We start from the raw sequence: 15,871 nt of genomic DNA on the forward strand, positions 1-15,871 counted from the left end.
CCACTGCATGCAGGTTCCTAGTCCTTATTGATGCAAAATGCAGACTTGAAGCTGTGCCTTGAAACAGACGGAGAGCAGCAAGATGGGCTACAGAGCATCTCGTCTCTTACTTTTTAAAAACGAATGCTTCCCCCACCCCCACCCCCACCCCTCTGTTTTCACTGCATGCCACTCTGACCTCCTTGGGGGAAAGAGTGAGATATAAATGCCTAACCAAGGAGGAACGTGTGTCATGGACAATGAGCTTATTATTTCTCCTCCTGGCAGCATAACCTACAATGGCTCAATGGACAGCCCTGTTCCTCTCTACCCCACCGATTTCCCTCCCAGTTACGAGGCCGTCATGGGACTCCATGGAGACAGCCAGGTATTACATCGGTGCAATTCAAGGCAGGAAGGTCTTACTTTGGGTAGCTGTGGACTTATGTTTTTGGAATCCAGAAGCTCGAAGTGTCATGGGGACCCCTTTGCAACCAATAGCAAGGTCTGAGTAGCCCCTGCTACCTTCTTCAGAGGGGTTGTTCCATGACTGATTACAATATCTGGGCTACTCGTTAGATCAATATATTCCAGGTTCTTTCCCTGCAGGGAATTCAATGTCTTCCTAGAGGAAGTGAAGGAGACTTGAGATAATAATAATAATAATAATAATAATAATAATAATAATAATGTATTAAGTTAACTGCAGTACTCATTCTGTTCTTACCCTGCCCACTGTGGCTGCAGTTCTCACTCAGGTCCACAACATGCAAATGGCGGATTGAGAGTGCTGTTCACGGATTGGGTAGCTACATACCTGCCAAGTTCCAGCCTGAGAAATAAGGCACCAGACCAGAAGTAGCAGACAGGAAGTAGTGGTGCCGCCATATTGGAACTGGGCGGAGCATGCTCAGAAGTGACTTTTGATGCTACTGTGCCCAGTTCCAAAATGGCCGCCGCACCAGAAGTCGCGCTGCAGCCATTTTGGAACTGGGCACAGCAGCATCAAAAGTCGCTTCTGAGCATGCTCTGCCCAATTCCAAAATGGCCGCCGCACCAGAATAAACCGGGGAAAAACAAAAAAATCCGTTTTTTCGGCTGGGAACAGCTGGAAAAACGGGGGTTTCCCGGGGAATATGGGAGACTTGGCAGCTATGCGTAGCTAGGGGAAGTTTGTTACTGTTACTGAGTACTATATAAACCAGTCGGCTAAGCTACTGCTCAGTCCAGGACTCAGAGCTGAAATAAACAACAATAATAAAAACAACAACAACAACAATATGCCGCCCATCTGACTGGCTTGCCCCAAACACTCTAGGCAACTCCCAACAGAAAATAGTAAAAGCACAACACAACAGCAAACATTAAAAACTTCCTGATACAGGGGTGCCTTCAGATGTCTTCTAAAAGTCAGAGATAGTTTTACCTCGGTTTTCAAACTCGAACGCTGTAAACCCGGAAGTAAATGCTTAGGTTTTTGAACTGTAAACACAGCTTCCATATTGAGTTTTCCGTGTTGAGATTTCCGTTTTGAGTTTTTGGTTTTCGAACGTTTCGGAACTCGAACGGTCTTCTGGAACGGATTACGTTTGAAAACCTAGGTACCACTGTAGTTGCTTATCTCCTTGACATCTGATGGGAGGCCGTTCCACAGGGCGGGTGCCACTACCGAGAAGGCCCTCTGCCTGGTTCCCTGTAGCTTTGCTTTTCGCAGTGAGGGAACCGCCAGAAGGCCCTCGGCGCTGGACCTCAGTGTCCGGGCAGAACGATGGGGGTGGAGACGCTCCTTCAGGTATACTGGGCCAAGGCTGTTTAGGAATTTAAAGGTCAGCACCAACACTTTGAATTGTGCTCGGAAACATACTGGGAGCCAATGCAGGTCTTGGGACCAGTTGTAAGCTAGTTTCCATCCTCCAGCCAGGCAAGCGAGAGGCATGGCTGCAATGTGATGGGACGCATTTCAGCCAGGCAAGAACCCGTGAGGAAGGCTTGAAGCAGGGCCCAGTAGGGGGTGTGGCTTGGGGAAGAGTCATGAGGGCCAGAAAGAGAGGTTTGTAGAGGCCACATTCAGCCCCCAGGGGCGAGGTGTTCCCGACTTTGCTGCGCACCAACATTTTCTGCCTTTGCTCTGCAGGTGACTCTGTTTGACTCCCAGTTTACAGATACCTCACACGGTCCTTGTTCCTGCAATCAGGTCCCATCTGTTGTCCTCAGTGGTGAAGGTAAGGACTTTTGTAGGCATGCATCCCTAACAATTGCACCAGGTCTGGGTAGACCAATTTGTTTGCCAAAGCAAACAAGATGCATTTTAACAGGTGGAAATGTAAAGTACTACACTTGGGCAAAATAATAATGAAAGGCACAAATACAGGATGGGTGACACCTGGCTTGAGAGCAGTACATGTGAAAAGGATCTCGGAGTCTTGGTAGACCACAAACTTGACATGAGTCAACTGTTCAGTTTCTGTTAATCGGTTCTAATGGGAAACTTACAAATTCTTGCTTCACACAATTAACTCAAGGCAGTGTCAATTTGCTCTTGGCGGAAAGCCAAGGTCTGCCTGACCTGGAAACTACTCTCTGATTGGTTAACGGCCAGCACTGAACTCTGTTATCTAGGAATGCTAGCACAGTTGTTTCTTGTTAGGTGTTAGGAGTAGAAGTGCTGTGTATATGGTTGGAGAGAGAGAGAGACAGAAAGGATTTATTTTGCTTTGCTTTGTATGCAGAAACTCTGCTGCTTTTATTTTCTTTTAATAAATCCTGTAAATAGTTATTCTGCATCTAGCCGACTAGTCATTTCCACCTCAACTAGCTTCTGTGCTGTGCAGGAAAACTCTGCTACGTTTGGGCTAAAGCCACTAGAGCTATGCCTGACACTTCAAAATTCAACAGTGTGATGCAGCAGCTAAAAAAGCCAATGCAATTCTGGGCTGCATCAATAGGAGTACAGCATCTAGATCAGGGGTCCCCCAAACTAAGGCCCGGGGGCCGGATGCGGCCCAATCACCTTCTAAATCCAGCTCGCGGACGGTCCAGGAATCAGCATGTTTTTACATGAGTAGAATGTGTCCTTTTATTTAAAATGCATCTCTGGGTTATTTGTGGGGCCTGCCTGGTGTTTTTACATGAGTAGAATGTGTGCTTTTATTTAAAATGCATCTCCGGGTTATTTGTGGGGCATAGGAATTCGTTCATATTTTTTTCCAAAATATAGTCTGGCCCCCCACAAGGTCTGAGGGACAGTGGACCGGCCCCCCTGCTGAAAAAGTTTGCTGACCCCAGATCTAGATGAAGGGAAGTAATAGTACCACTGTATTCCGCTCTGGTCAGACCTCACCTGGAGTACTGTGTCCAGTTCTGGGCACCACAGTTCAAGAAGGATACTGACAAGCTGGAACGTGTCCAGAAGAGGGCAACCAAAATGGTCAAAGGCCTGGAAATGGTGCCTTATGAGGAACGGCTTAGGGAGCTGGGTATGTTTAGCCTGGAGAAGAGAAGGTTAAGGGGTGATATGATAGCCATATTCAAATATATAAAAGGATGTCATATAGAGGAGGGAGAAAGGTTGTTTTCTGCTGCTCCAGAGAAGCGGACACGGAGCAATGGATTCAAACTACAAGAAAGAAGATTCCACCTAAACATTAGGAAGAACTTCCTGACAGTAAGAGCTGTTCGGCAGTGGAATTTGCTACCAAGGAGTGTGGTGGAGTCTCCTTTTTTGGAGGTCTTTAAGCAGAGGCTTGACAAGCATATGCCAAGAATGCTTTGGTGGTGTTTCCTGCTTGGCAGGGGGTTGGACTGGATGGCCCTTGTGGTCTCTTCCAACTCTATGATCCTATGATTCTATGATCTCTGACAGGTATGTATTTTGATGAAATGATCTGGAATATTTACTTTGCTGCCGCCTCCCCCACCCAAAAAAATCCTGTGGATGCCTGTACTTGGTTGCCCTATTCTAGGTGGGGGAGAAATTTGATTTCACTTTGCATCCACACTTCAGAATTCACACTTGTCCGAGTTTTGCAGTGCATTTCTCCAGTGAAGTAATGTGTGGAAGAATATTAGCACCAGATGACTATTTTGATAGACAGTAGATTCATCTTTCTATCTCCTGCCCATTGAAATGTAATTCACCCTATTGTGTTTGTTTTGTTGCTTTCCAAACTATGTGCAAAATTAACGAAGGGTATTTTTAACAAAATGAAACACACATGCACTAAGGCAAAATGTCCATAAAAAGGCATGCACTCATGAAAAGAACACACCAAAAAGTGCATTACATATGGGGGAATTGCTTTCTCAAAATGCACATGATAGGGGGAATTGCATATAAAAATGTGCACACAGGGATAAATTGGTGCTAGAATGCGGATGAGTTTTAATGAGGAATTTAATGAGGAGTTTTAATGAGGACTTTCTTTTTCTTTTTGGTAATAATTTTTATTTGGTTTTGCATATTTTTCATACCACCACACACCCAAAGCTACACGGTTATCCCAAATATCTGGACCTCCCTCTCCCCCCCCCCCATGGGTTATTTTCTACTGCATCTTTTAAAAACAAACCAACGTGTATATATATATAACACTCCATTGTATCCATAGTTCTTGTTACAGTACAAGTGTTATTGCAATCCTGCTAAAGTTTTCAGCTGCTTACAGTGGCCTTTAAGGTAAATTGTAAATTTCCCCCACTCCTTAATAAAATTTTGGTCTTCCTGGTTCCTGAGCTTTCCGGTCAGTTTTGCCGTTTCGGCATATTCCAACAGCTTCATACGGTCAGAGAATGTGCCATTGTGCCTTGGGTGAGGTAGAATCCACAGAACACATTCTACTGAGTTGTCCCTTTGATAATGATTTAAGGCAATATCTTATAGCCCCGTATTTATCTCAGTTTGGTTCCCGACTAAGAGAACGTCAGGCAGCATATTTGCTAAACAAGCCCACTGGGAAAATAACCTTCTCGGTGGCTGAATTCCTCTTCCTGGCGCTCAAGTGTCAGAAACATATAATCGAATGTCTTGATGTGGGTTACCTGTAGGAGGTTTAGTAGCGCGGTCATACCCCATTTATGTATCCCTCTGATGCCTTCAGTTTTATATTTTTATATTTTTATGTATCCCTCTGATGCCTTCAGTTTTATATGTTTATCTTTGTATTGAGAAATGTTTTTTGTTTCTGACTATCGGTCGAATAAAGTATATTGAATTGAAATGAACAGCTTCATCTGCCACGAGGACTTCAAAGACGGCAACGATAAAAATCCCAAACTGGCGTAGAAGAACGGGCCCTGAGATGGGGGAAATGCAAAACGGAGAGGGCTGCAAATGGACGGATTTGTTCCCCCTGACCCTGGAAGCATGCCATTTTTACTAAAATGGCACTCTCTCGCTCTCTCCCCTGCAGCGGTTTCCATGGACAGCGGCTCCCTGATTCTGTCTGAGATCGTGGACATTCCCGGCGACAGCAGCCCGTCCGAGGACTCCTGCCTACTGGACGCCAGCGGCTCGGTCTGCTCGGTGGATTACGTCTTGTTCCGCTCCATCCAGCGCAGCCGGGCCGACTACTGCTTGAGCGTGGACTGCGGGCAGTGTGGCCTGCACCCTCAGAGCCCCACCCTGCAGGGCCCTTTCGAGGAGACGCCCCAGGCGCGCTTGCGGGGGGAGCGCTCGCACTCCTGCTCCACGCCCGGCTCCACGGGGTACGAGGGCTTGCGGGAGGCGGGCAGTGCCCATACACACAGCTGCCAGCGCCTGGAGAGCTTAGGCCAAAGCGCCGGGCCTTGCTTCCCCGAGGTGCGGGTCAAGCCCAAGGCCTCGCTGCCGGGACGCAAAGGCGCTGGGCGGCAGCGCCGGAGCAGCGAGGCCTCGTACCGCCTGCCTTCTGTCCGGGGTCCTCTTCTGAGGTCTCACAGCGATCCTGGGATTGTCACGGCCTGTGAGAATGGTGAGTAGACCGAGCTGGAGGAAGCTGGACGGCAGAGAACGTGGCATGGATGTGTTTTGTTGCGATGTGGACAGATGCTATAATAATAATAATAATAATAATAATAAATTATTTATATCCCGCCCATCTGGCTGGGTTTCCCCAGCCTCTCTGGGCAGCTTCCAACAGAAAAATAAAATACAATAATGGATTAAACATTAAAAGCCTCCCTAAACAGGGCTGCCTTCAGATGTCTTCTAAAAGTCTGGTAGTTGTTTTTCTCTTTGACATCTGATGGGAGGGCGTTCCACAGGGAGGGCGCCACCACCGAGAAGGCCCTCTGCCTGGTTCCCTGCAACTTGGCTTCTCGCAATGAGGGAACCGCCAGAAGGCCCTCAGTACTGGACCTCCGTGTCCAGGCAGAACGATGGGGGTGGAGACGCTCCTTCAGGTATACTGGACCTAGGAGAGGATATATTTATTAGATATTATCAGTGCTGGTTTTTTTTTCTAGTAAAAGAGGTGCTGGAACTCCCTTGTTCCCTAATAATGGCAATGGTGCCAGTGGCAGAGGAAGGGGGTGTCACCATGGGTGTGTGTGTGACAAAATAACAAAAATAAGAGTTCAAAGAAAAATTAGGGCTCACGAAACTTTTTTTCTTCTTCCAAATATATTTATTGGTTCTATAAAACTGAAAAAAAAACATAAAACACTAAAATACAACAATACAAAAAATCACATAAAACACAAAAATACAAAAAGAAAAAAGAAAAAAAAGTAAAACAACCATATTTATCATTCATGTGTCCTGACATTGTTGACTTTCTCATGTCCCTCCTTGCTGCGTTTCATTGTATATCATCCTTAGTAATTTCTATATCATACTTCAATCATCTTATTTTTACCTCAACTAACAAATTTCACCTCTTATTAATCCCTTAACAACATTTCAATTCATTATTTAACGCTTATATCTAAATCTTAATAATTTTTTTAGTTCAGTCAACAAACATAACAAAACAGCGGCTGGCACTGGGCGCCACACCGCGGGGCCCGGCACTTACCGCGGGGCCTGCAGCATGCCCGAGCCACATGTCTCCCCTGGGAGTGACGTGGTGGCTTGGGCGCCTCCAGGTTCCACACTGCCTGGAACGGCAGTGTGGGGCTTGCGTTTGCCCACTGCCTCTCCCTCAGCCACCCTACAGCTGAGGGGGAGGCGGGGGAAAGACTCCACGCAGTGCACCCCACCCCCATGGGTGGCTCACCCCACCCCTGGCTGCAGGACAAATGTGCCACACCGGGCACCCCACCTTCTAGCTAAGCGGCTGAACGGCGCCCACCTGAAAAAACCAACCCCTGAATATTATTCTTCCTTCCTCACGTTTGAGGACCTGAAGGAGCGTCTCCACCCCCATCATTCTGCCCGGACACTGAGGTCCAGCGCCGAGGGCCTTCTGGCGGTTCCCTCCCTGCGAGAAGCCAAGTTACAGGGAACCAGGCCTTCTCGGTGGTGGCGCCCGTCCTGTGGAACGCCCTCCCACCAGATGTCAAAGAGAAAAACAACTACCAGACTTTTAGAAGACATCTGAAGGCAGCCCTGTTTAGGGAAGCTTTTAATGCTTAACAGACTATTGTGTTTTAATATTTTGTTGGAAGCTGCCCAGAGTGGCGGGGGTATAAATGATATTATTATTATTATTATTATTATTATTATTATTATTATTATTATTCAGCAGAATACCATCCTTTTGCAGCTTCAAAGGAAACTTAGCCTAGTTTTACCCTTTTCGTTTAAGTAGTCCAGGACACTTTAAGGGAGACTGGATTTTCCTGGCATGTCTCCCCTTTTCTCCCCCTTAAAATCACACACACCCAGTCTCGTAAAAGGTAGAATTAACATTTACTTTCTCAGAATATTTGTTGAACAGTAACAGGTACAGCAGCTTTGCTCAGACAGGCTTAAATTGGTAGTTCAGTTACAAAGGCATACTTAAGTCTTAAAATGTAGTCTGAGCTTGGAGCTCAAATATGGCAGATATCGTCACATTGCTGGCACAGCGGAAAGAGATGGAAAGAGGAAGTGCCCAGGCAGGTAGGAGAATATATAGTTATGCCCCCCCCCCAATGCCAGGGCACAGTAGGATTGCCTCTCACCGAGTTCTCTCTAGCAAGTTTACAGGAAAACTCTGTGAGCTTCAGCTCCTATCATGTACCTATCTAACAAAACACAAATTGTTGGTTTGTCTGCATCTTAAATATCCCATATGTGCTGTTTTCAAGGCTGTGCTTTCTCACAAGAGCATGTGCTACATATGATTGTGGGCCCCCCCCCCTAGCATTTTTTTGGGCGGAATCACGTGAGATCACAGCACTCAAAGTGGCCACCATGTTCTCACACGGAAAAATTGGATTCCCCATTTTTTTCCATGGGACACTTGCAAGGTCTGTACCTCGAGATCATAGCTGCCAAGTTCTCCCCTTTTTTTAAGGGAAATTCCCTTATGCTGAATAGGCTTCCTCGCGAGAAAAGGGAAAACTTGGTAGCTAGGCTCGAGATGCTGGATTCGGGATCTCCTTAATCCAAAAGGTGTGCTTTGCTTCTGAGCTGCCGAAACTCCCCAATTAAAAACCATTTCTTTCCTGCCTTTCATTTCTTCACTCCCCACCAGAAGCGGACTTCCAGGAGGTGTTCTGCGCCAAGGCGTCGGAGGAAGATGGGCCCAACTCCTCAGCAGATACAGGTGAGGGAAGTGGCTTGCTTCGGTAGCCATCTTCGGACCTGGCTGTTTGTGATCGGGCAGATCCACCAGGCCAAGGTGCAGCCTGCTGAAGCTGAGTGAGGTTGCCATCTTTGAACCTGGCAAATAACGAGCCAGCGGAAACAGGTTGACGTCAGCGACTGCTTAAATCACGAGGACTGTCACCTTGGAATCCGGACAGTTCCCGCCCACCTGTTCCTCCGTGCAGATAAAATGTGTCAGGAGTTCAAGGAATTAATTGCCCTCGCTTGTCCCTTGTTATATCGTCTTACTTGTAAGACACAAAGCAGGTGACTAATGACAAATTGCCTTGAGTATTATTACTAATACTTTTTGGCATCATTGTTCTTACGAAAATGTAGTCTGAACGCTGTACTCATTCTTATTACAGTGTAACCTAACGCATTGTGAACATGTTCAAAGACTGCTCCACCTTGCATGGCAACTGTGGTCCTCAGAAGGGGCATCGTTGAGAGTAACCACATGCCCCAGAGGTGTTTTTTAGCCCGCACTAGAAACTGGACTTTTAGTGTTGCCGCTTCAGCCCTCTGTAATCAATTAACAGCTGAAATGAGACAGGTGCCTAGCGCCTTGAAATCGAGGTGGCCATTGTAAACACTATATGTTTCAGAAGTATTTCCTGCTCCTGAGACTCAGGCTCCCTCCAGACCTCCTCCTTATTGTCTCTCCATAGCTATTTGTGCTCATTATGGTGTCGGGGCGGTTATATAGACGACTCCTCACGTGTGAATGATCTACTTGTGTGTGATGGAGCCGGGAACCTGGAAGTGGGGAGCACCCTGGAGAGTCCTTGTGGCTCGTAAGGAGACCCTCCCCAGAGACTGAAGAGGGCATCTTCCTTGGGCTCTGGGGAGGGTCTTCTCATGAGCCACAGTGTACCCTGCTTTCATGTGTTTGTGTTCCACTTATGTGTGCAGGGGCCTTGAATATAACCCCCACATAAGTGGGGAGTTGCCTGTACACGATCCCACTTCCAATATTGTTTTTTCATACAGAAGTTTCAGGGCGGACGTATTGCTTGTTTTCCAGTTGGTTCATGTCCCATAGCTTCCTGCAGAAATCACGCAACTTCTGGTACCCCTGTGTCCTGTACCCCATCAGCAATTGTGATGTTCAGGGGTAGAGTGCCTCTGAAGATGGAGGCTCTTATGACTTGCCATTAATACCTTGCCTCCCTCTCTTCCTCCCTCCCTCCCTCCCTCCCCAGGGCCCTGCTCGGAAGCTTGCCTTTTGCACCCGTCGCTCTGCGAGCTGCCCCTGCGGGCTCGCTTGGCAGGGAAGGCCAAGCTGGAGGTGCCACAGAAAGCACCGCTGCAGCACCTGTCCAAGACTGGCACGCGCTCCCTGGGGGACCTGAAGGTGTGCCGTGGGACGCGTGGGATCGTGGCCCGCTTCCTCCACAGGTCCAAGCGCAACCTGGCTTTGGCGGGAGCAGAAATGGCAGGGCGCAGCAGCACTCCAGGGCGCAAGCAGGTACGGAGGGCAAAACAAGTTTTCACCAGGTAGTGGAATTTCCTGTGCTGATTATTTTTTGTTTCGCATGATATGGAGTTCTTATCAACTCAGCAGTCGTGGTGGCAGGTGGGATGGAAGGCAAGCAAGTGTTGTTGATGATAATTAATTTATTACTTATAACCCACCCATCTGCATACCTGCCAAGTTCCGGCCTGAAAAATAAGGGACTGTACCGGAAGTAGCAGACCGGAAGTAGTGCTGCCGCCATTTTGGAACTGGGCGGAGCATGCTCAGAAGTGACTTTTGATGCTGCTCTGCCCTGTTCCAAAATGGCCGCTGCACCAGAAGTCGCGCTGCAGCCATTTTAGAACTGGGCAAAGCAGCATCAAATGTCGCTTCTGAGCATGCTCCGCCCAGTTCCAAAATGACCACTGCACCAGAATAAACCGGGGGGAAACAAAAAAAATCCATTTTTTCGGCTGGGGACAGCTGGAAAAACGGGGGTTTCCCGGGGAATACGGGAGACTTGGCAGCTATGACCCTTCTGACTGAGTTGCACCAGCCACTCTGGTCAGCTCCCAACAGAATACAGTGGTACTTTGATTCACAAACTTAATCCGTTCTGGAAGTCCGTTCTTAAACCAAAGTGTTCTTAAACCAAGGCGTGCTTTCCCATAGCAGCGGGGCACTCAATTTACAAATGGAACACACTCATCAGGAAGTGGAACATGTTCTGCTTCCAAGGCAAAGTTCACAAACCAAAACATCTACTTCCGGGTTTGCAGCATTCTTAATCCAGGTTGTTCACAAACTAAGCTGTTCTTAAACCACTGTATAAGAAACACAACAAGACACCAGACGTTAAAAACTCCCCGAGTTGGTAGAGCACAAGACTTTAATCTCAGGGTTGTGGGTTCGAGTCCAATGCTGGGCAAAACGATTCCTGCATTGCAAGGAATTGGACTACATGACCCTTGCGGTCCCTCCCAATTCTACAATTTTGTGTTCCTTTTTGTTCTCTTCATTTGGACTAGAATTCTTTTGTTTTGTTTTAAGAAAGCCCTTTCCCTCTAATAGTGGGATAGGGGACCTGGGGGGGGGGGCGGAATTAACATCTGGCAACTCATGCGCCGCTTGGGTTTCAGATACTACATGGGTAAAGGTAAAGGTAAAAGGACCGCTGACCATTAGGTCCAGTCATGACCGACTCTGGGGTTGCGGCGCTCATCTCGCGTTATTGGCCGAGGGAGCCGGCGTACAGCTTCCAGGTCATGTGGCCAGCATGACAAAGCTGCTTCTGGCGAACCAGAGCAGCGCACGGAAACGCCGTTTACTTTCTCGCTGCAGCGGTACCTATTTATCTACTTGCACTTTGACGTGCTTTCGAACTGCTAGGTTGGCAGGAGCTGGGACCGAGCAACGGGAGCTCACCCCATCGCGGGATTCGAACCGCTGACCTTCTGATTGGCAAGCCCTAGGCTCTGTGGTTTAACCCACAGCGCCACCCGCGTCCCAACTACATGGGTAGACGAGTCTAAAAAAGCCTGGGGCCCAAATTGTCACGGCCCTCTAGCGGCTAATTTACCAGAAGTAATGTATTTAGCATTAACTCTGGAAAAGTATAGAGTACTTGATTCTGACCAAACTTTGCCCCCAGAGCTAGTTGTAAGCTGCCTGTGTGCTATTCCCCCTCCCCCCCAAATAACAAATGTAATAAATTAAAATCCACCCGCAGTGGGTGGAAACAGGAAAGAACCCAGCAGGAAGGACTCTATGATTAGGATGTCAAAGGCAAAAATAGAAACACCCCACCCCACCCCCCAGTTTTGAAAGGCTGGGAAACCCCCCTTTGATGTGGGCCATTTCAGGTATTTAAGGAGGCCAGTTAATTGTGCTGACTAATTAGGGTTAAACATCCTAATTGCCTGAGCCTTAGGGAACAGCTCTTGAAACAAGGCGACAAGGGAATTGAACTAGCTCCTGTTTGTTGTTGTTTAGTTGTTTAGTCGTGTCCGACTCTTCGTGACCCCATGGACCAGAGCACGCCAGGCACTCCTGTCTTGCACTGCCTCCCACAGTTTGGTCATACCCATGTTCATAGCTTCGAGAACACTGTCCAACCATCTCGTCCTCTGTCGTCCCCTTCTCCTAGTGCCCTCAATCTTTCCCAACATCAGGGTCTTTTCCAGGGAGTCTTCTCTTCTCATCAGGTGGCCAAAGTATTGGAGCCTCAGCTTCACAATCTGTCCTTCCAGTGAGCACTCAGGGCTGATTTCCTTCAGAATGGATAGGTTTGATCTTCTTGCAGTCCATGGGACTCTCAAGAGTCTCCTCCAGCACCATAATTCAAAAGCATCAATTCTTCGGCGATCAGCCTTCTTGATGGTCCAGCTCTCACTTCCATACATCACTACTGGGAAAACCATAGCTTTAACTATACGGACCTTTGTAGGCAAGGTGATGTCTCTGCTTTTTAAGATGTTGTCTAGGTTTGTCATTGCTTTTCTCCCAAGAAGCAGGCGTCTTTTAATTTCGTGACTGCTGTCACCATCTGCAGTGATCAAGGAGCCCAAGAAAGTAAAAACTCTCACTGCCTCCATTTCTTCCCCTTCTATTTGCCAGGAGGTGATGGGACCAGTGGCCATGATCTTGGTTTTTTTGATGTTGAGCTTCAGACCATATTTTGCACTCTCCTCTTTCACCCTCATTAAAAGGTTCTTTAATTCCTCCTCACTTTCTGCCATCAAGGTTGTGTCATCTGCATACCTGAGGTTGTTGGTATTTCTTCCGGCAATCTTAATTCCGGCTTGGGATTCAAGCTCCTGTTTAGGTTTCACAAAGAATTCTTCCTTGATTAAATCCCCGGCCTATGGGAGGCTGCTTCAGAAACTGAACACCCCTTCTGACTTTTCCCTGAGAGTAAGCCCAGGTATAAGGTCTACCCTCATCAATACCCCCTGATCTCTTTGCGCAAATTGTGGAGGTTAGTTAGATGGTGCCCTGTCTTTACTGAGCGTTCCTTCAGATTTGATTGCAGGGAAGTTATACAAGAACAAACATTCCACCCTGTTCACATGCCTTCCTGTTAGTCTCTTACGTCTTCCTGTTAAACACGCTTCGGTTCATTTCGCCATCCTTAATGTTAAATGTCTGGTGTTGTTTTTGCAAATGGATTTGTTGCGGTCGGTGACAGAATAAGCCCATCCTCTTTAGTTGCGCAAACCTAAATTTCTGGTAACCCCTCCCACAAAATCCCGAGAGGCTGTGTGCTCACGCTGTACATTTAAAGCACATTTCCCCACCCACAAAGCACCATGGGAACCATAGTTCGCCCCACACTGATGTGCAGTGCCCAGTACCTTGAGCAAACTACAGCTCGCAGGATTCTTTGGAGGGAGACAAATAATGTGTACGCAGCCATGATGTGGAAGTGGCTTAAAACATGCGCTGCTCTTTTTATCCCTCAACAACACCAAAGCAGGAATAGGGACAAAGCTGAAAAAGCATCGGCCACAGGCACAGCAAGCTTCCCAGAGTCGTCCCATCTCAGCTAAGATGGCTCCTTTCTTGACCCTTGCTACCAGATGAAGAACTTGAACTCAGTTTTTGGTTTCTGCCCAACTCACAGACCTGAGTGTTACGTAAGCAAGTCAAGGGTTCAAGGCACAGCAGCTGCATTGCATGGCTTAAGCCAGGGGTCAGCAAACTTTTTCAGCAGGGGGCCGTTCCACTCACCCTCGGACCTTGGGGGGTGGTGTTTGTCGGAATAGATATATATATATATATATTGGGGGGGATGAACGAATTCCTGTGTCCCACAAATAACCCAGAGATGCATTTTAAATACAAGGACACATTCTACTCATGTAAAAACACGCTGATTTCCAGACCGTCTGCGGGCCGGATTTAGAAGGTGACAGGGCCGGATCTGGCCCCCCTACCTTAGTTTGCCTACCCATGGCTTAGTGTGAGCTGAGATGTTGAGCCAGCAAGCGGCACCTTGGTGAAGTATACCTGAAGGAGCGTCTCCACCCCCACCATCCAGCCCGGACACTGAGGGTCCAGCGCCGAGGGCCTTCTGGCGGTTCCCTCATTGCGAGAAGTGAGGTTACAGGGAACCAGGCAGAGGGCCTTCTCGGTGGTGGCGCCCTCCCTGTGGAACGTCCTCCCATCAGATGTCAAGGAAATCTACCTAACGTTTAGAAGACATCTGAAGGCAGCCCTGTTTAGGGAAGTTTTTAATGTTTGATGTTTTATCATGTTTTAATATTCTGTTGGGAGCCGCCCAGAGTGGCTGGGGAAACCCAGGCAGATGGGTGGGGTATAAATAATAAATTGTTATCATCATTATCATTATTATTTTGCAGAGCAGGGTGGGCACAGCAGACGGCACACACATATACTGTATTGGAATTGCTTTGCAAAAAGTTATTAGTGAAAATAATGTAGAAAAAAGTGTGTGTGTGGTGTGTGTCTATTTTCTACGTCATTTTCACTAATATCTGTATTTATTTTATTAAATTTCTACACCGCCCGTCATCCAAGGGTGGTTTACAATACAAAGACACATAGCATAGTAACAAACAAGAAAACAACTGTAACAAAGTTATCTCTGTACCCATTACTTAGTTGGAGAACTGCGTTGCAAAATTTGGAGAACTGTGAATTTGGAGGGATTGCTCCATGTACAGTATTGCTTCAGAAGGTACCAATTTTCTGGGGTCGCCTTTGAATGCAGACTGAACTGAATCCCTCCTTCCTGTTAACAACACAGTATCTGAAAATGCTACGCAGCCGGCTTAGCTTCAGGCATGGGGGGTGCGGGGAGGCAAGCAACCCCCCATGTGACCTCTTATGCAACAGCTGGTAGGTCTGCATTTTTGGAACAGGAGGAAGAAAAAGAAGAAGTACCGGTATCTCTGGAGAAATATGTCAAATATGGGGATGTGAGCAGCTCTCTCCACAGGCCCCTAAAACAATGTTTTCACTGTACTTTTCTGCCTCGCCCGCTTAAAAAGAAGAGCTGAACTTCTGTGGCGAACCTCTCTGAAACAAGTCTGACTCTTTTAGCTGCAAGAGGCCGTGATTCCTGTTTTGAAAGCGCCGCTTGCCCATCTCTGTTGTGTGGTCAGAGCTGCTCTCCTTTTAGTACAATTTCTCACCTTGGCACTGCTAACAGGGTTCGAGGGCAGGGAAGACAATGGCAGCTCTGACTGGCTTTATGTTTCTTTACAGGCTGTCATTTTGTTTTTCTCTCAGGTGCCCAGGCAGAGGCTGGAGCGGAGCTCTCCGGAGGGCATCCACCTGCAGAGCTGCGGCGACCTGAGCTCTACCTCGTCCTTGCGGCGCTTGCTCTCCGGCCGCCGGCTGGAGCGAAGGCGCCCCCACAGCCTGAGCGGACACGTCCGAGAGAGTAACCTGTAAGAGGCCCTTCAGCGTGCGTCTTCCCGATGCCAACGATTGCGGCTGCTTCGTGACTCGGGCCTCGGATCAGGAAGCCCGGGACTAGATTTCTGGAGGAACTGGATTGGGGCTCCTGTAGCAAAAAGCAAGCAAAAAACAACCCTCCCTCCTGCCTCAGCCAGGAAGACAGAAGGAAGGAGCGTGGCATGTAGGGGTTCCGCCCTGCCAAGATGGTGCAATGACCGGGTGCTGGTTAACGGCCCCATGCGAACCACCATTCTCATTTGCTCTGTTGTGTGGCGTGGGAAGGGAGCGCTCTCTCTCCA

At 47.9% G+C, this 15,871-nt stretch overlaps 1 protein-coding gene across 1 annotated transcript in view; it reads left to right on the forward strand.

Moving 5' to 3' along the window:
• ENTREP3 (endosomal transmembrane epsin interactor 3) overlaps window positions 1–15,831 on the forward strand; it is a 33,234-nt gene extending 17,403 nt beyond the window's left edge. Inside the window, exons 8-13 of the mRNA XM_060269536.1 lie at window positions 268–367; window positions 2,114–2,201; window positions 5,388–5,927; window positions 8,577–8,648; window positions 9,895–10,160; window positions 15,402–15,831. Of these exons, the coding sequence (XP_060125519.1) occupies window positions 268–367; window positions 2,114–2,201; window positions 5,388–5,927; window positions 8,577–8,648; window positions 9,895–10,160; window positions 15,402–15,566 (1,231 nt within the window). The 3' untranslated portion in view covers window positions 15,567–15,831. The remainder of the gene's footprint in view (window positions 1–267; window positions 368–2,113; window positions 2,202–5,387; window positions 5,928–8,576; window positions 8,649–9,894; window positions 10,161–15,401) is intronic.
• Window positions 15,832–15,871: the final 40 nt, after the last annotated feature.

This window comes from Zootoca vivipara, chromosome 17 (assembly GCF_963506605.1).
Source record: "Zootoca vivipara chromosome 17, rZooViv1.1, whole genome shotgun sequence".
Classification (NCBI taxonomy): Eukaryota; Metazoa; Chordata; class Lepidosauria; order Squamata; family Lacertidae; genus Zootoca; species Zootoca vivipara.